At 48.9% G+C, this 17366-nt stretch overlaps 8 protein-coding genes across 8 annotated transcripts; 2 read left to right on the top strand and 6 right to left on the bottom strand.

Moving 5' to 3' along the window:
• Positions 1–808: 808 nt before the first annotated feature.
• Positions 809–1466, top strand: K444DRAFT_413506 (uncharacterized protein). Its single transcript, XM_024872633.1, has one exon. It carries the CDS (start codon positions 902–904, stop codon positions 1373–1375), a length of 474 nt encoding a protein of 157 aa, XP_024735499.1. The 5' UTR covers positions 809–901; the 3' UTR covers positions 1376–1466.
• Positions 1467–1841: 375 nt separating this feature from the next.
• K444DRAFT_613488 (uncharacterized protein) lies at positions 1842–4341 on the bottom strand. Its single transcript, XM_024880360.1, has 7 exons — positions 4226–4341; positions 4058–4160; positions 3974–3984; positions 3568–3886; positions 2955–3241; positions 2781–2896; positions 1842–2721 (listed from the first exon to the last, which is right to left on the bottom strand). Exons 2-7 carry the CDS (start codon positions 4146–4148, stop codon positions 1932–1934), a joined length of 1614 nt encoding a protein of 537 aa, XP_024735500.1. The 5' UTR covers positions 4149–4160; positions 4226–4341; the 3' UTR covers positions 1842–1931.
• Positions 4342–4784: 443 nt separating this feature from the next.
• K444DRAFT_590433 (HET-domain-containing protein) lies at positions 4785–6972 on the bottom strand (the record flags this gene model as incomplete). The annotated part of the gene is made up of 2 exons (XM_024878148.1): positions 4785–5994; positions 6168–6972. 2 exons carry the CDS (start codon positions 6970–6972, stop codon positions 4937–4939), a joined length of 1863 nt encoding a protein of 620 aa, XP_024735501.1. The 3' UTR covers positions 4785–4936.
• Positions 6973–9842: 2870 nt separating this feature from the next.
• K444DRAFT_530458 (uncharacterized protein) lies at positions 9843–10633 on the bottom strand (the record flags this gene model as incomplete). The annotated part of the gene is made up of 2 exons (XM_024874904.1): positions 9843–10505; positions 10559–10633. The coding sequence occupies 2 exons, from the start codon at positions 10631–10633 to the stop codon at positions 9843–9845; spliced, it is 738 nt and encodes a 245-aa protein (XP_024735502.1).
• A 1613-nt stretch (positions 10634–12246) lies between these two features.
• Positions 12247–13116, bottom strand: K444DRAFT_613493 (uncharacterized protein). Its single transcript, XM_024880361.1, has one exon. It carries the CDS (start codon positions 13037–13039, stop codon positions 12746–12748), a length of 294 nt encoding a protein of 97 aa, XP_024735503.1. The 5' UTR covers positions 13040–13116; the 3' UTR covers positions 12247–12745.
• Positions 13058–13963, bottom strand: K444DRAFT_613494 (uncharacterized protein). The gene is made up of 2 exons (XM_024880362.1): positions 13217–13963; positions 13058–13154 (listed from the first exon to the last, which is right to left on the bottom strand). The coding sequence occupies exons 1-2, from the start codon at positions 13584–13586 to the stop codon at positions 13132–13134; spliced, it is 393 nt and encodes a 130-aa protein (XP_024735504.1). The 5' UTR covers positions 13587–13963; the 3' UTR covers positions 13058–13131.
• A 736-nt stretch (positions 13964–14699) lies between these two features.
• On the top strand, positions 14700–15770 carry K444DRAFT_630315 (uncharacterized protein; the record flags this gene model as incomplete). The annotated part of the gene is made up of 1 exon (XM_024883186.1): positions 14700–15770. One exon carries the CDS (start codon positions 14700–14702, stop codon positions 15768–15770), a length of 1071 nt encoding a protein of 356 aa, XP_024735505.1.
• A 526-nt stretch (positions 15771–16296) lies between these two features.
• On the bottom strand, positions 16297–17286 carry K444DRAFT_630316 (urease accessory protein-like protein UreD; the record flags this gene model as incomplete). The annotated part of the gene is made up of 1 exon (XM_024883187.1): positions 16297–17286. One exon carries the CDS (start codon positions 17284–17286, stop codon positions 16297–16299), a length of 990 nt encoding a protein of 329 aa, XP_024735506.1.
• Between the last annotated feature and the right edge of the window lie 80 nt (positions 17287–17366).

The following is a 17366-nucleotide window of genomic DNA, read 5'->3' on the forward strand; positions in this document are numbered from 1 at the left end:
TATTAATAATTGAGAAACTAATATTAAAGTTGAACTTTGGATTTGGCGGAAAGTGGGTTCGGGTGGTTGGCGGGTGAACCCTTCTAAACGAAGACATCTGCGTCGCGCGACACCATCAATCCATTCCACCAAAATCGCGCAGAAGTCGCTCAACCGTTGGGAGTTGGCCCCAAGATACACCAACTCTATCTCCCTCAATTCGAGGTCCTTCTTAATATCCCTAAAATCTTCCTCGTCTAGCTCTCCATCAATCATTATCCCACGATCGCAATTTCGAATCACTGTGGCGTCCTTCAGAATTGAGTCTTCATCGCTGACTTGGATTGGAGCTATCGATGTCCAGGAAACCACGAGCCTCGAGAATGGGGCCCCATCTTCACGATTTCAAACTTCCTCAACCGCGCCCTGTAAGGTGAAATCCCATTCTTTTGCCCTCGGTCGATCCTCAGGGATGAGCAATCGGTCGTTCCACTCATATATCCGAATTCCAGGACACCATCTCCGCTACGTCCGAGAAAATGACAGACCCATGATGCGGCCCATGGATAGTAGTCGAACAGTTGGCACTGTTGCCGTCTCGATATGTCCATCCTGCCCAAGGCCAAGAAGGGAGTCCTTTACGGATAGAAAGATGCGCCGTCTTCGAGATCCACGAGAGTGCCTGAGCAAGCAAATGCCGCGGCACTCCCCAGTAAAAAGTCCCCAAGAGATTTAGAAAGCGCAACTTCGATTCCCTTGAACGCATTCAGCATATCACACGCCTCCGTCAACTGCCTCTTGGTATAGTCTCTCAGAAGCGGCGCATAGCAGCCCTGAAAGAGACCGCCAAAAAAAATATTGACATGCTGCCCCGTGGAACCCTCTTATCAGAATCCAACATTGTGTCATCGGAAATGATTTGATGGAAATTCTGCCGTGTCTCCTGCTCATGTATATCGTTCTGCACAAGACGGAATTGAACCCACCCCTCGCCTTGCAGCTCGTGATCTTCACGCCAGCATGCTTCTTGGCACCCGAAAGTCGCGAGCGGGAGTTCCAGGTCGATGTGATTACATCGTATTCTCCATCTGTTGGGAGTGCAAGAAGGTCTAGTGAAGCGACTTTTGTGGAGGGGGATTCCTTTCGTGGGAGTCCTGCATTTGCGTCCGGGCCTGCGGCAGAGATGATGGTTAGGAGCGCTCTTCTGCAGATCACATCCATTTCGCCAAGTTGGTTCATCCTTCAACTTCATCTTGTCTTCAAGGGAGTCCTGAATGGTTCAGAGAGAATCCACCCAGAGGTATTGCTCGTCGAGTTTCTGGCAAAGAGAGATTGCATCCTTGATAGTATCTGGAAGAGAGCCCATTATGTCGAACAGCGCTCTAGATTGTCTTAGTTCCGGAAGGTTTGATTTGCTCATCAGTCGTAGAAAATGGGACCATGCCAGGCGGGAAATGCGACTGAAAATATCTCAGGGTTGCCTCCATGCTATTCGAAACATTCATTTTGTGATTTTCCTTCACTGCAAGCGCGTATCCCTTCCCTTCCGGTGGTTTCAAGTCATCGCCTTCTGGGATCGCCAAGGTAAGGAAATACAGGTTCGGCCTAGAAGTTTCTTTTTCTTTGCTGTAAAGTGCTTCTCTCCGCGCTGTGATGAACCCACTCTCGAGGTTTTCAACCTCGTGTGAGAGGTTCAAGGTTTGCAGAATTAAGGAGCAGAATGCGCAACCGGAGCCTTCTCGGAGATGAGAGAGGAACCAGTAGAATTGATTGCGCCAAATGCCGAAGGGGTTGGCGGCTATTACTGGTAATGTGTATGAGTCGTCACCGAAAAAGACTAGGACTTTGTGGAAATCGAGCATTTGGCGTAAGAATCATTTTTAACCGATAATGTAAGGCTCGAGATATTTACGTGAGGTTTATATTAAGCCCTTAAACCTCACCTGCCCATCTCATTTCCAGCTTCTAGCAAGTCCATGTGCCGCCGCAACAGCATCCCAGAGCACACCAACCGCATCCCAGAACCTCTTGTAAGTAGTATCAAGATACAGATCTGTCCACAGAAAATCAGACAAGGAAATAGCAAGCTCGGCTGTCCCGGTAATCCCAGCAGCATAGCATGCCTCTGCTAGCAGGCTAGCATATCTCCCCTGCGCTTCCATCCCAATGGTAGTCAAGCCCCCCATCATGATGATCCAAAGCATCATCTCTGGATACGCAATCTGAAATGCCCGTAGGTCGATCGTCTCTATCACTATTCCCATTCGTTTCAGTTTCTGCAGTATTCGTTCCCGCGGGCCGGTATCCACCTGCAGGTAAAACCAAGGGGGCACATTTCGTGAAAATAGTATAACATGTGACAGAGCTGCATATCCAAATAACATGAAAATGACTGCATTATGATTCGGCGAATCGGGAACTCTACATTGAGAGAGCGCGAGCACTCGATAAACGAGTCGGTCAGGGCATTGAATGCAATTGTGTTCTGCTTCCGTGAAGTTCGTTGTTTGTGACTCCGCTGTTCTCTGTTCCTTAGCTATCAGCTGCCGCAGCATGCGCCAGATCTCAACAGTCTCGTTGCTTAGATCCTGCAGACCTGTAAGATTAGATAGTTTAATCTTGTACCGTACCCCCAAGAGACTGAGGGGTTCCAAGTCTTTATGATCGATATCAAGAGGAACTTGAACGAGGTATCGGAAGCGTGGTTCGTATCCCGTGGCAATAGCACAAAAGATATCGGTCCTATCCAGACTCGAGATGATTAGGCAAGTTCCATATGAAATAGTGTGGGTGTAACTTGCCACAAAGTGAGATTCAGTATGAACGGGTCGCCGACTAGCTCTTGAATTTTGCTCTTTACTAGAACTTCTAGGCCATCATAATGGATTGTAAGACTAGTCATATCCATAGACCATCGCTAATAAGAGAGCCATTATTAGCATGACTATAAACGCAGAAGGGGGAATAGTGCATACTCCCATGTTGGTTAACCAAGCGATGGCCATTACGGTTTCCTTGGTGACTGCTTTATAATCGCAATTTGAAATCCGTTTATTCACTATGGTGATTGCTTGGCCAAGATGGTAGTGCATATCTAGTCTCGAGTCTCTGCCAGACATGGTCCCTAACATGTTGGCTACAGTTGCCAAGAACGTATGTAAGACTGCGGAGTCTGATATTGCGAGGTTAAGAAACCGCGCTTTTTGAAAATTCGATCTGAATGGCGAGAAAACATGCTCTGTGATAACCAAAGCTGTGTGATCTATGCGATTATTAGTCCAATATCCACGTACAGCATGATTATACTGGCGTGAAAGATGGTCATAAGGGCCGTGAATAGCAAAAGTCTCTGGCTCTTATCCGAACTAAAAACCAGCTCTCTCAATGCTAACAGATCGGAAAGAATCAAGCCCTTTTTCTGAGATTCTCCAGAAAGTACGATTGGGCAGTGTGAACCTCGAGAAATCCTGTTTTACCGCAGAGATTTAGGTTATAGGAGGGAAATCCTCTTTTATGTTATATAATCAATGGGGTCCGGAGACTGCTCCGTCCCTTGTTGTCGAAAAGCATAACAAACTCCTAACCTACATTGGAAAATCAAGCTTTGGGAAACGCCACGACCATCAAGAGGTAACACATTGAATGGGTCGACCCTGCTACTCGCCGGACCTCCGCTTGGTTCAGGGTTTACATATTTGATTGCAAGGTTGGCAAGTAGCCGTCGGGTGTCTAATGTGGAATTCTGTTTGATTTTGTTCGATTTGGTGTTAGGATGATGCGCACCGATCATGCGCTTCGAAGGCAAGTTTTGATTTCTGCGCCTGTATTGCCTGGCTTGTCCACGAATGATTCGGAGAACCTGCCCTTTATGTCGAGATGTCCCAGTCTCAGTAATAAATTGGAGCGTCTATGGGAACCCAAGGTATTTAGCAAATTGAAATCAGGAACGGACAGTAGTCGTAATGGATCTTGTATAAAGGGAGTGCTTATTTACCGATTCGGATTCTGCAAGGTAGCATGTTAGCTGCCATTCTTGTGAACACTTCTACGATCCAAATCCTGCCAGCGCTAGACGAACCACTTTCTTCATTGTCCCTAGATCCAGGCTGCGGCGGCCTTGATGCAGCTTCTTCTGGTGACCTAAGGTGGGTCGGGAGTGATTTCTTCATGAGTGAAGTGATCTGAACACATTAGTCTGTTCCCAGGGGTACAAGGACAAGGCTTAGGAGTGGGGGTGGGGCCAGACTTCGATCAGTAAGGGGGAGTTTTTCGATAGTGGGAATTTGGGAGTATTGAATAGTGTTTAGTAGTGGGTGCGGGTCGGCTTGATTCGTATGAATTGAGGATATACTTCTGGGTGGGGATGGTGGCGATCGATACTCGAAGAAGCAAAAGCAGGACAACGCTATTTAACGAAAACGCTGGTGCCCTGCTGAATAATCACGGACAAATCCACCAACGCCAAGGTCTTCTATACGGAGGTACAGCCCATAAGTATTCATATAACAACCGAATCGACAGGGGTCTATGAAAATTTGAACCCTCATAACTCTTTCAAAACGCGACATAAAAGCGCCTAGTAAACTCAATTATCATCTCATATACGTATGCTATTATACTATCTCATTTTCCTGTTTTTTATAGCATTTCGTAGTTGCATTATAAGGGTTTGAAGTTCAGACCCCTGCTAGCACTTATGGGCTGTACTTCCGTACTAGTAAGATCTTACATATCCGTGTACCCACACCACTTCCTTCACACCACGACGCCGAGCTGATTGGACCTCCTGCGCCCCACTTCACCCCAAAGAAACTCACACTCTACAACACAAAACAAAGTGACAAATATACTGTGCCTCGTTAGGTACGTCCTTTTAATTACAGACTGAGCGCAGGCATCCTTCCCCTCTCTCCTGGAAAGAGACAGTCAATCTCCGGTCATTTTCGTTAGAGTTTAATCAAATCAGACCAAAATCCCTCCTCGTCAACTTTCCATCCTCAGCCCACTGGCTTGCTAGTCCATCCATGAATCCATGAACATACGCGGTGCCAATAACCTCCCACTTAACTCCACCATTTTCATGATGGCCGACATTCTTCCTCTCCCGAAGAATAAGAGGAACCTTCCCACCATCAACTGCAACCACCAAATCACCGGTTTGCGATGGTTTATTATCTCCCAAGTGTCCTTCCCAAGGAACCATGGCGTACAGCCCACCACCCAACTCAGCGAACTGCCATTTGCTCATCACAGAAGAGATCCCAGTCCTGCTAGCTATGCCGCCTATTTTGCTCATCAGGCCTTGATCCCCGTCATACAAATCATGCTGTTTAAGTTTCGGGTCAAACCACGGAAGTACAGATGCTTTTCGACGCCATTCGTTGAAGATCTCTGTGTACTCCTTCAGATCTCCTTGACTCAGCCTCCGAGACGGAAGAGCGAGGCAGTCAGTCATCAAAGTTCTCCAATACGCCTCAAATGCATTCCCGCCAGTGGCGTATATTTTGTCCTCGGAGTTCGGGTCTGCTAAACTCTCGGGCATCCAGTCTCGCGCCCAGGGTGAGAAGTAATAGTCGTGAGGATATACCGTCATCCGAACGGGTTTCATTGCTGTTATGGCGCCAAGGACGATACCCTCGACTGTAAGCGTGTCATCAGGGGAAATTTCAACAGGACACTTGCATTTCTCCACTCCTGCAGAAAAGGTCGAACGTTGAGCAAAGAGAATCTTGTTAGCTACTGTGCAGGAGAAGTTTGGAAGCCACGAAGGAAGGTTTTCAACCAGCGAAGACGGGTTGCCGGAATACATTTTGTGTGCATGGGGGGCAGTGGCAGGCATATGCCCGAGTGGCCAGAGACTCTGAGTGATTATATCCAGATTTTCAGTCGAATTTATCTGAGCTCGTGCTACGTCAATGTAGACTTCTTGTGGGGTCTTCTTGTAGTCGGGGATGATGTCGAGATTGTCTGTTGCTAGACCCAGGAGTCCATAGATTTTATCCCGAGGATCGGAACCTAAGTGTATGCAAGTCAGAAAGAGTATGTATATCGCAATCAAGAGAAAAAAATTCTGCTGTCAGATGTTGTTTGAGAATAGAAACTTGTGATTCAGAGCTTTGTCTTATCCCACTTCTCCCGTCAACCACTTTAAGGCAAGACTTCCTAGCCACAGATTGAATTGGTCTTACTGTAAGTAGCTCGAAAGCGTGATAAGACATCCAAAAGCGTTGAATTGATCGGAACCGTCAAATTGAGAGCCTCTCTCTGATGCTCGATGACCTGAACCTTCGAGAATGCATCCCAAATATCCTGGTCATACCACTGATGGGAAAACGGCAGATGATACCGGTCGGGGGTACCCGAATGATCCAATATACTACTCAGTGTCTCCCAAGGCAGAGTTAAGTTCCCAATAACCAATACTGCTCGAGGACAGCACGCGATTTCCTGCATCACCCAGACTCGCTCCCATAGAGTAGGGCTTCCAAAGAGTTGTAGGAGGCCCAGCGAGGCTTCGCAATCGAGACCCAACTCAGAGAGCGAGACCAGCTCATCTGATCCAGTAATTCCAAAATGCTTCGAACCCCGATCAGTAAGTCGTTGAAGATTCAGACTCTTCATGCGCTTGACATTGTCGATTGCACTTTGGGTATACTCATCAGACTCGCCAACCCACACCAAATCCACCGCACAAAAGCTGTAGATGCTTTTCATAAGTCTGACTTGCTGATTTCGTTCTTCGATGTTGCTCTGGTCAATACAGATAGCGTCAACCCAGATTGTGCGGGGCTTGTCAGGCAGTCGTAGATATCGAAGAGCAAGTTCAAGGTTGGTCGTGACTTTGAGCCTTGCACCCTCTATTTGCAAAGTTGACTGAAGCTTAGGATCTCCCCATACATATGAGAGGGCTTCATAAATGGGATGGTCATCCAGTGTAACCTCCACGAGACTGCACGTGATCGGCGGGGGGAAATGGGCTGACGGTTGTAACATGGCAAGTCGAAAGCCTCCAGAACACGAGTCCACCGATCGGTAGGAATACAACGGAGCTGTATTCTCCATGTTAATTGTTCTGTGCAAATAATGAGAGAGAAGGTTGATGATTGATGAACGAAGTTGGAAAAGGAGGTAAGACGAGGAAGCCGAAACGTCTGGGGGAAGAAAATGCAGTAATCCTCTAATTTAGCGAGGGGCCCAATCAGCCTCAAACAAAGCTAGCAATGCACGGATGCTAAACTCGTATCAGGAATAGAAAAGCAGAAAGGCACGGATTGAAGACGGAAACGCAACGGGCTGCCCGCAAAACTCTTCCACAATCTCTCATTTGGCCCGCGCTATAAATCCACAGTGTTCTTAAAATCCCGACCTCAGTACTCCGACCAGTTGCAGGATCGCTCCTTCCTATCCCTTCGTCTGGCGAGACATAGTCCACGCTAGTAAGGGGGCTTGACACAGGGCGAAAAGGCAATGGATGACTAACCGAAGCTACGACTTTCTAGTCTAAGCCAGGCCCCCTTGCTAGCGTGGACTATGTCTCGCCAGACGAAGGGATAAATCTAAATTGGACGTCTGAAGTCTTGTTCAAAATCTGTTTCTTCCCTGTGCTAGCAAGTGTGTGAAAGTTCATTACTTTATACCTCAAAATTGGTTCTTCGTCTTCTAAGATCCTATGCTGAATTATAAGCTGCATCATCTGGGCTCAAAATAATCATTACTCATGGAAAAAGGTGTTATAAATATCCTCCAACGTGGTAGCTCTACGGCTATTACAAATAGAAGCAAGCACAAGAAATTTTGGCACTTGCAAGGATCGCTATTGTTCTTGACGTCGTAGATGAATCTGTCACAACGAGGAGTCTCATTTTATTTTTGTGAGGAAGAAATTCTCGATTGGGCATGAACTCATGAGGAAGAGTAAAGGCACGCAAGTCGGGGCAAAGTGTGACACTGTAGATTCAATCACAATGGAACAGTACTTTACAACAATGCTATGCAAAAAATAGTCTTACTGTGGCACCATAGAGTGACAGTAGGTGAGGACTTGACAATAACAAGCGCTGCATTGCAGAGAGACTAATCATCGCAAGGAAAGTAAATAAGGAGTTTATACTGAATGACAATATAAACTAAGCCGCTGCCGTATTTATTTTTATTAAACTCGGTTAACCGCTTCCCATAACCTAAACTCTCTTCTCCGTTGGGGGGTTCTTGTGCTTGCATTGATTATGGCTGAGCTTTCTCTGAGCTTGGAATGTTGAAATGACTCAAATCGGAATCCTCCCTCAAAAAACTGAGTCATGTCTGCAACCAAGTTGGAGAGCAGAATCAATTTCTAAATGTGACCTATACTGCCCATGTCTAGTTTCTGCAGCCGATTCCAGTACTTCGAGATATATGCATGGGAAGGAAGCTAGTCATGTCTCTGTTTTGGACGCACTCACACGACTAGTTTTCATTTTCTTTCTTACTTGATTGCTATGGATAGACGAAATCTCTGACTACGGGAGCAGCTTACCAGCCCCGAGCGGGGTTTTTTCTCTGAAGAGAAAGCAGTAATTTACCGTCACTTAGAGAAGAGCAATTTGAAATGAAGGGGCGAAACGAACCGAAGGAAGGAAAGTTAGGTTGACAAGGAGCCTGGCTCGCTGACACCGGGAATAGGAATGACTGTAGTTGCGGAGCTGGAAGCAGCCCCCTGGGGGGAAAAAGAGATTCCCGAGTGGTGATGCAAGAAGAGGAAGCTTCGTGCTGCTCAGGGACAATTCGGACTGGATATATGGCCACTTGCATGAAACAGGCCAGCCTAGCTTCCCTTGTTTCATCCTCGCAAGATATCTACAGAATCCATACGCTTGTCTCGCTCACCGATCAAATCAAGGAATGGCCGTGTATATATACACACATGAATTGCGTCCATCCCCGATTGCCACCGGTTACAAGCCTCTACTAGGAAGGACCGAGCAACGCCTTCAGCTCACTATTCCATTTCGCCCTTAGCAGCGCCTCCCAATTACCTTGGGCACGTGTAAGTCTTCCATAGCCATTGTTCAAGGGAGGAGGAGGCTATAAATATACCCGTTGAAGCCGCGTGTTCTTTCTTCCACGTAATAGACTAGCTAGAAGAAGACCGCGAGATCAGGGATCGTCCACGATTCTTGGTAGAATTACTAATAAGTGGTATTCTCTATCCATGGAAAGACCTGCTTTGCTTTTCTTAGAGGAAGTATAGGTCTGGGTGAGAAGTTACGAAAAGGAAGGGCAGTAAACCAAGGGACGTTTTGTGTTGACAATGAGAGGGAATGACACCAGTTACGAAGTGACAACGCGAAGCTCAGGAAGGGAAGTAATACTTGAGTACGAAGATGAGCACGAAATGGGGAAGACCCAGCGAGTTTATCGAGTTGATCTAGTAGTATTGGACCTTGACGTGTGATCACCGATTCGTTGCACACAGATTCGTCATCAACATGTTCATTAGCACCCTGGATACCTCTCAAGTACATACTTGCCCATGTTTATATAGATGGCTCTTTCCTCTCGCTTTCACTTTCATCACTAGACGAAGGAGCAATTTGGCACTTGCTGGGCTTTCGATCGGAGTTCGACTTCAACACAAGCTGCCATTCATCCAGAAAAGGCATGTTCGAGGAAGACTCACTGCAGAAAGCACCAAGAAGGTAAAAGAATGTTATGTCTCAAATTCATTTCCTATCATATACAAATATTTCCCGAACTACGACCAATGAACAAGAAACACTTCCCACCATTTCCACCTCCCGCATACCCAATTCCTAATTGTCCTTCGTTCAACCATCTCGCAACTTCCTTGCGGAGCAGTCACACTCGATCTCGAATGAAAATATCTAAGCACGGAACTTAGCGCCAACTGGCTTGTTGTCACGGGCCGCGGCCGGAGCAGCAGCAGCACCCGAACCAGCCATCTGGATAGCGACGACGCCACCGAATGGTCCGGCGCCGGATGGGTTGACGATCTTGACGAGGCAGACACCTGATTGTCCGCCGGCGGTGCCTGTGCAGGTGGTGCCGGCGGGTATGGTGGCCGCGAAGGGGTAGTCCTCGTTGACGTTGGAGGCGCGCTTGACGATGCCTATGTTGACGAGCATGCGGGTCACGAAGCGGCGTTGCTTGGGGGCAGCAATGTTACCCCTGGTACCTGGGACTTGTTGAGTGACACTCAGCTGGGTGCCGGTGGAGAAGGTACCGGTTCCGGTCGGGTCGACGATGGCAGTGTATGGGCCAGCTCCATCGGTGGTGACGATGTGGACGGTACCGGAGATGGAGCCACCTGGGGAGACTTGAGGGAGGGTGCTGCCGGAGAGAGCCATAACTTGGGTCATGTCGGCCATAGTGTTGGGGCCGGCTTTGGTCTTTCCGAGTCCGTCAGTTGCGGCGGCCTTGGAGTTGAAGACGGTAGTGTCGACTTCGGTTTGCTTGTTGGTTCCGGCACCTGGGATGACGGCACCTTGGATACCGAGGCCAGTGGTGTTTCCACCGGCATCACCAGTCTATGGGGTTGGTTAGTATGAATTAATGAAGTGAGGATGGGATGGGGGCTTACTATGACTGCGATCTTGCCATGGGCGGCAACGAGAGGGGATGCTGCAAGAGCAAGGACGAAGAGCTTGGAGAACATATTCGCAGATTGTGAGTCTAAAAGGAGCTATTTGAAAATAAGATTATAATGATTGTAAGCAGATACGAATCAATCGTAAGAGGCTGTAGAAGAAAGAAGATTGACTGAAAGTGAAGTAAACTGAAGAACTGTTGATCGCTGATGCTGGGTTAGGGGAGGGACTCTGGGCAGCTTTAATACTTTTTCCTGCACACAGAGTTCACGATGATGCGACCCTTGCTCCGGTAGTTGACCATAGAGAAAGCCGCCAAAAGGAAACCATAAACATGCCAAGGTGACCATGGAGTCTCAGCTCCAGGGCCTTGATCATGCATCTGATCAAAGAGAGGTGAAGGCCAGGCTCGAGACAGAAATCGGACCGGAAAGGGTCCCATACCACAGCGCGGTGAGCGATTCAGAAGCTCAAACGCGTCGGCCATCAGTCAGAAAACCGTTTCCAAGCTACAATACGACATCCTAGGACTATTACTCGTCGTGGTGAGTAACCCCTCGGGGGCTAAGAAGGTTGTACCGAAGTGTGGTTATCGAAACAGAATGCGGAGAAATATCTGATCGAGCAAGGATCCAGGAAATGCTTGCTGCTGATCAACCGAATCATATCGAGATACCAGAGATTGAAACTGATTAGGTCCGTGGGTCGAGAGCTTCCGCAACTCGACGAGTGTGCTTAGCTGGGCCTAGTGTCAAACAGATCACGCTTTTTGTCCGTGCGATGTTTCCAAGCATGCCAAGCGACACAAGGCGGCTGCCAAGGGCCCCAAGTCGAGACAACTTGCCAGTTAGACTGCGAACAGAAACAGTTTGAGATCCCGAGGCGAGCACTGGAGAGTTCTTGTGGCGCGGGGAAAGTTCGGTTTGGGTTCCCTTGGAAAGGGGAGAGGGAGATCGGCTAGGCGAGAAAGGAGGAAAATCCCGAGTTGAAACTTCAACGGGTACGGCAGAAAGAAACAAATGTAAACAATGATATGATGATAGGTGTCGGGATTGTACATGGCGCACTCAAATAAGCATTGCGGCGCCCTAGGCGCCAATGTTTTTGCGGGTAGGCCTGCCGCCAGGCCCGCTGGCAGCTGGGCGCCTGCCCATGACCTCGATGTTTCGCGCGGCTGAGCACACACAAGAGGATTGACTGGCTGTTCGCCCCAGACAAATCGGCAGATCATGCAGTGGGAATCTGATACGAGGGACCCCCGTGTCGATTGCCATTGCGCCTCCTATTTAATCGTCATGGTTCTCCATGGTGGATGTTTCGCGGTTGCAACTATCGCAAGAAAAGGCCGTTTAGGGCTCGCGAATGTTTTGCACCTCCGCCGGCGCTGAATCGTTGGTTGGTAGGCGATGTCGATCAGGCGATCCGGCGTGGATATGGAGATCCTATTGACACACTCGACTGCGGTCAGACTGGAAATGGGCAATGGCAGGATCGTGGAAGGTGGCTGAGTGATGGGTGGAGAAGAAGATGGAGGGTAGAAGTTTTCGGAGACGTTTCAAGAGTCAGGCACCAACAGTTGCTGCCTTAGCCTTGACGGCGCAACCACGTGATATGAGTCTGGATGAAGAAACTCGCAAGCCAAGAAATCGCATGGACTGTTTGAAATCCCCTATATCCATGCCAATACTGCCAATACCTGTCAACAAGCCTCCAAGGCTCCCGCCATCCTATGCGATGCGAAGCAATCCCCATGTCTGATGCCGATTTTCCGACCACCTCCCAACTTGGCAGTCGTTCTGACGATATCGTGCATGCCTTGGCCTGGAGGGATAGACGCCCAGCATGCTGCTTCCACCTTGTAATGTTGACAAAGCTCCCAAGCTGCATAGTCCATTCCTGGAATCCATAGTTTGTCTCCCAAAGACCCTCCAGATGTCCGAGGAGCCGGAGCAAGCTCCGCCAAAAAGTACCCCTTCAAAGTTCTTCGACTGCAGGTGTCAAATGTGCTTCCAAGGTTTGCCATCGAAAGGAAATGTATCTGCACTTGCAGATGCCAACCATAAATCCCACACTAAACTTCAGTACCTGCAGATGCAGATGACACCCAAGAGACCGCAAAGGCACGTCCTCAATTCTCTTCCCACCAAAGCTCTCCGCCCTCGGGTATTCCCCAGGATCTCTCACAAATGCCACCCACCCCTCTTCCGTATCACCTCTTCCCAGCTCCTACTATCCCTCTCCATCGCGTTCTTCAGCTCCTCGATCTCCACCTCGGCAGCCAGAATCATCTCCTCAGTCTCCCTATAAGTCTCCCAAATCTCCGGCAGACTCCCTTCCATCTGCTGCACCGTCAGCAACCTGGCACTCCCATCCTCCTCAACCGTCTTGCCTTCCTCGCGGAGATCCTCTAAGTGCTCGTCTAAATGCGCTTTCTTTTCAAGGAGGTCCCCGTACCTCATTCTCTCCTGCTTCATGGAGCTTTTCAGTTCGCACTTCCCGCAACGCAGCGGTATTTGTTCTTGCGTGATGATTTTGGGCGGTGGCAGTGGATCTGCCATCAAATTGATTAGCAAGAAGGTTTCATAGTTGGTAAGAGGAGGCGAGGGAGCTAGAGAGCAGAGGATGAAGAGAAGAACGCTTACCAAAAGCAGGCACCGCGCGAATAATGTGGCCGCACTCTCTATACCGCAGCACAAATCTACACATCGGGCAAGTTCCCCCATTATTCCCCCCACCTCCCCCCTTCTCACTCTCCTCCATCCACACCCCCAAACACCCATCCCCAAAAACATGTCCACAAGCCGTCATAACTGGGACCTCAACATTCCCGTCCACGTTCGCAGAGTGGTACGGATGGATGCATATCAGGCATGTGACGAGGGGGTTCGTGAGCGGCGGTTGGGAGGTATTGAGGAGTGCGTGGCACGTCTGCTTGCTGCCGTGCGTGTGCAGGGCGAGGATTTGGTCGCGGGTGAGTCCGTGGGCTGTGGGTGTCGAGGGCGGCGGGTCGTGGATAGTCATTGTGGGCGATTCTTTTCGTTGCGAGGAGGAAAGAAGAAGAGGCCTTGATGGGCAATATTGGATGAGTAGATTTAGTGCGATTCGGAGTTGTGGTTTCGAAAGGTGTGGGATCGAAGGTAGGGCTCGGCACCGCTTGAGAAATACGTCTGCTTCACAAAGGTGATCGGGGACATGTAGGTAGCATCATTACCGGCTTCTTGGTGAATGTACAGGAATGCCCTGAAATGGCACAGGGAATTTCATATTTTTGAGAAAAGACACAATGCAATGTAGGAAGGCTGTGGGAAAGTCGGTACAACCCGCACTTGAACCAACAACTTCTACTAGGTCCCGAGTAAAGGTATTAGTGGTAATATGCGGCCGAAATCTGAGACAAGCGTAGTACAATGAGCTGTGGCTTTGCACGGATATAGTGAATATATTTTGTCCCTGAATTCAGGTTGCCTTCAAGTGAATTTGATATCCTCGTCAACACTTTCGTTGCACATCGCAGGAATCTCGACTGTCTCAACTTTGCAATGACGAATGACAACATCTTTTTTTCTTAATTATCCAAAGTTAAAACTAGAGAGAGATACAAGTGGAGGGAACGGGGTAATCGTTTGCAAGGACGGAAACAAAGGATGGAAGAATAGGTTGCGGAGGAAAAGGCTCAACTTTGCAATTTCACCTGATACCCAGATGACAACTCCTGGTCTTCTAGTCATCTAACGACAAAACAAGGAAGATGGAAATGAGCCGAATGGAGATTATAATTGTGTAGTGACCAATAGGGTAGATCCCAGGACTTTCAGTCGCAGCCCGAGGGCAGGAGTAACAAAACAATGAATATGCAGCAATGCGTTTTTAGACGAAATCGCAAGAGTCTATTATACATCCCTTCTTCCTAACATTTCTAGCATAGCTATGATTCCCAGCTCTTCCTGTAGCAGACAAAGACAAAGAGTGTCAAGAAATGAAGGGGTGGGGAAAGGAGTGATGTCCAGACTGAGCCGGAGCCGTCGATCATATTCACATCGGGGTTGTGACAACGATATCGATAATGCGATAAGAAAGTTCGATCTCTTACATCCTTTGACCTTCCATCTCTTCAACACCAAAAAATTGAGCATCATGGCTGAGCGCATGAAACAAGAGCCCATTGCATCTCAGCCACGGGAACATTCAGAAGCTGCCAGCAATCCCGCAGTACCTCGACAATTGGGACAACAACCCCAAGACACGCGTGGTACAGCTGTGCATCAACAACGAGAAAAACATGTTAGCAAATGGCCCCAGCAAGCCGCTCAACTTCATAATGCCATCAGAGCCAGTGTTGCTGCTTCAATGGTTCAGCCCCCAAGCTACGGTCAAGCCAAGAACCTCCCTACTCCAGCAGCAAGCCCCTTCCGACCGCCTTTGTATCAACCACAACCACAGCAAGGACAACTGCACCGAACTATCCGACCGAAGACAACTACCATCCTACCACAACAAGGTCAGTACAGCCCAGGAGGATACCAAGTCAGTGGAATGAGACCGACCATGGCGACTATGACGCCCCAGCAACTCCATGGTTCTCAAGGTTTCCAGAACAAAGGCTTCCAGAACAATAGCCTCCACCAACAGAATCTTCCGGTCATCCATGCGAATCAGGTTCTTAAATCGAACATGCCTCCTTTCCCAGCTCGGCAACAGCAACAAATCAAACAGAATCCAAGGGTGATGTCGAACATGGCTCCTCCCGTTTCACAACAGCAACATGGTCTGGCCCACCAAAATCCAATGACCATATCGAACATAATGCAGCCCCCTCGGGTCCAGCAACGGCAATATAGTTCGTTCCAGCCCAATCAAATGGTCCAACCTAACATGCCTCCTCCGATTCCGCACCAACATGGCCGCTCTCAACAACAGTATGGTCTTTTGCAACAGTACGGTCTCCCGCAACAGTATGGTCTCCCGCAACAGTATGGTCTCCCGCAGCAGCACGGTCTTCCGCAACAATATGGTATGCAGTCCCAGCCGAATCAAATGCTCAAGTCAAACATGCCTCCTCCGCTAGTTCCACAGCTGCGTCAAGGCCCAGCACCCGTTGCACAAGCAGGCCCTCCAAAGAACCCCCCAAATCCCTTTGATTTCACCTTTGAAGAGATGGTCACATACAGCGAGTTTTCCCGCCCTTGGTCACAGGCCGGTTGCTAACTAGGAAATAGTCTCCCAGCCGTTCAATGCCATTGTTCTCATGAGCGTTGACCAGGTCAAGAACTACATCGTGCCATACCAAAAGGTGCCAGATTCTCTGCAACTGTCAGAACAACCGTCCAAAGCCTGCCAAATTTGCCCGGATTGGTTTTGGGCAAAGGGACCGTGGAGCGTCAAATACTGTACACAATGTGTGGTTGACATGATGGAGAGCGACTGGAAACTGAGAACAGTACTTCGGATGACGCAGCTCTACAAGAAATGGATGCAGGATGTCGATGAGTCAGACGTCGAGTCACCGAGGAAGGAGGCATTGATGCTTGAGTTGAAGGTTTGGCTGTGCTGGCTGCAGGAGAGGCAGGAGTTCATTCGGTTGGAGACGTCAAGGATGGCCAGAGAGATGGAGATGGGACATAAGTTGGATTGTATGTGCCAGGGTGTCAGCATTTGGCAGCAGCTGGCGCGTCCACCAAGCGGCTTGATGGTGCACATGGACAGCGACCTTGGTGTGACAATTTGGGACCCTTCAGCGAACACACATGGTTGAATCATCTCCAAAGAGTCGAGAAATGGAGCCATCCTGTTTGAGTAGATTTCCGATCCATAGACGCCCGCCCTCAACGGTGCGAGCCCCAAATTTCACCACAGTACAGCCACGTACTCTAGCGGCAGACCACAATACAGAGTCTGCTTCCTCCTGCTTGAGACGTGCCTGCCTCCAATTTTCTTCTGGTGATAGCATAAGCCCATTGTCTTTGTCCATCTTATCTTGAGATCTGAAGTCACGAGCTCCAATTCTGGGAAGCGCAGCGAATTCTGCCAGGATGAATGCTGCCAAGCCTTCCACCAGCGGACCCTTCAGTACCAGCGTGCCAAATATTCCCGTCGGCTGCATCTTGTTTCTCAATGCCTTCTCCTTGGAATCTGCAGCATCCCCTTCCAATATCACATTGTCTCGCAGAAGGAGCCTGGGCTTTCCACCAGATTCTGCAGCTGCCCACACCTCGTTCCGCCCACGCCAGGCAAGAAGGTCCCAGTCTTCCCCTCTTGCTCTGCGGCCTGCAGATACCCAGTCTAGGAGACAAAGAGACGCAGTGTCTGCAAGTGTAAACTTCTGTGACTGTTCATATACACTTCCTTTAAAGGGCTGGACTGGATCAGGGAGGAGGCATAATGCAGCATTATCCTGGAGAGTCACGTGGAGTCTTTGCCGGGTAATGACATCTCTGGATGGAGACTTGAAGATCTTGGTATGGCCTTGAGTAACAATGCTGAGCTTTGCTTCTGGTTTAACGTCAATGGTGAGATGGACCTGATCGCCGCCAACAAGTCCACCTCCGTAAGTGAGCAGGAATACCAGGATGCTCTTCTGACCGGCAGCTGGTGATGGAGATATGAGCTTCAATGGGTACTGAAATGTGATTGCTGAGAGCGCTGATATGCCGTGAGGAAGTAGTTGCACCACAATTCGGCCCTCTCCAGGAGCAGAGGAGGAAACTGGGAATGGAGATGTCATGATGGCAGGAAGGACATACGCATTGCGGGAGAATTGGCTGCTGGTCTCAGTAAATATACATAGATATAGAATAAACAGTT

The sequence above is a fragment of the Hyaloscypha bicolor genome, assembly GCF_002865645.1.
Source record: "Hyaloscypha bicolor E unplaced genomic scaffold K444scaffold_87, whole genome shotgun sequence".
NCBI classification, from domain to species: Eukaryota; Fungi; Ascomycota; class Leotiomycetes; order Helotiales; family Hyaloscyphaceae; genus Hyaloscypha; species Hyaloscypha bicolor.

Bases quoted from the DNA above. Each gene is read 5' to 3' on its own strand.
- K444DRAFT_613488 (XM_024880360.1), bottom strand. From the start codon at position 4,148: ATGAAGAAATCACTCCCGACCCACCTTAGGTCACCAGAAGAAGCTGCA. The intron at 3,242-3,567 runs GTAGGTTAGGAG...ATAATCGCATAG, and splicing joins CCAAAGCTTGATTTTCCAAT to ATCACACAGCTTTGGTTATC. The intron at 2,897-2,954 runs GTATGCACTATT...CTCTCTTATTAG, and splicing joins CTTGGTTAACCAACATGGGA to CGATGGTCTATGGATATGAC.
- K444DRAFT_613493 (XM_024880361.1), bottom strand. From the start codon at position 13,039: ATGAAGCAGGAGAGAATGAGGTACGGGGACCTCCTTGAAAAGAAAGCG.
- K444DRAFT_613494 (XM_024880362.1), bottom strand. From the start codon at position 13,586: ATGACTATCCACGACCCGCCGCCCTCGACACCCACAGCCCACGGACTC. The intron at 13,155-13,216 runs CTGCTTTTGGTA...GCCTCCTCTTAC, and splicing joins CCACATTATTCGCGCGGTGC to CAACTATGAAACCTTCTTGC.
- K444DRAFT_413506 (XM_024872633.1), top strand. From the start codon at position 902: ATGGAAATTCTGCCGTGTCTCCTGCTCATGTATATCGTTCTGCACAAG.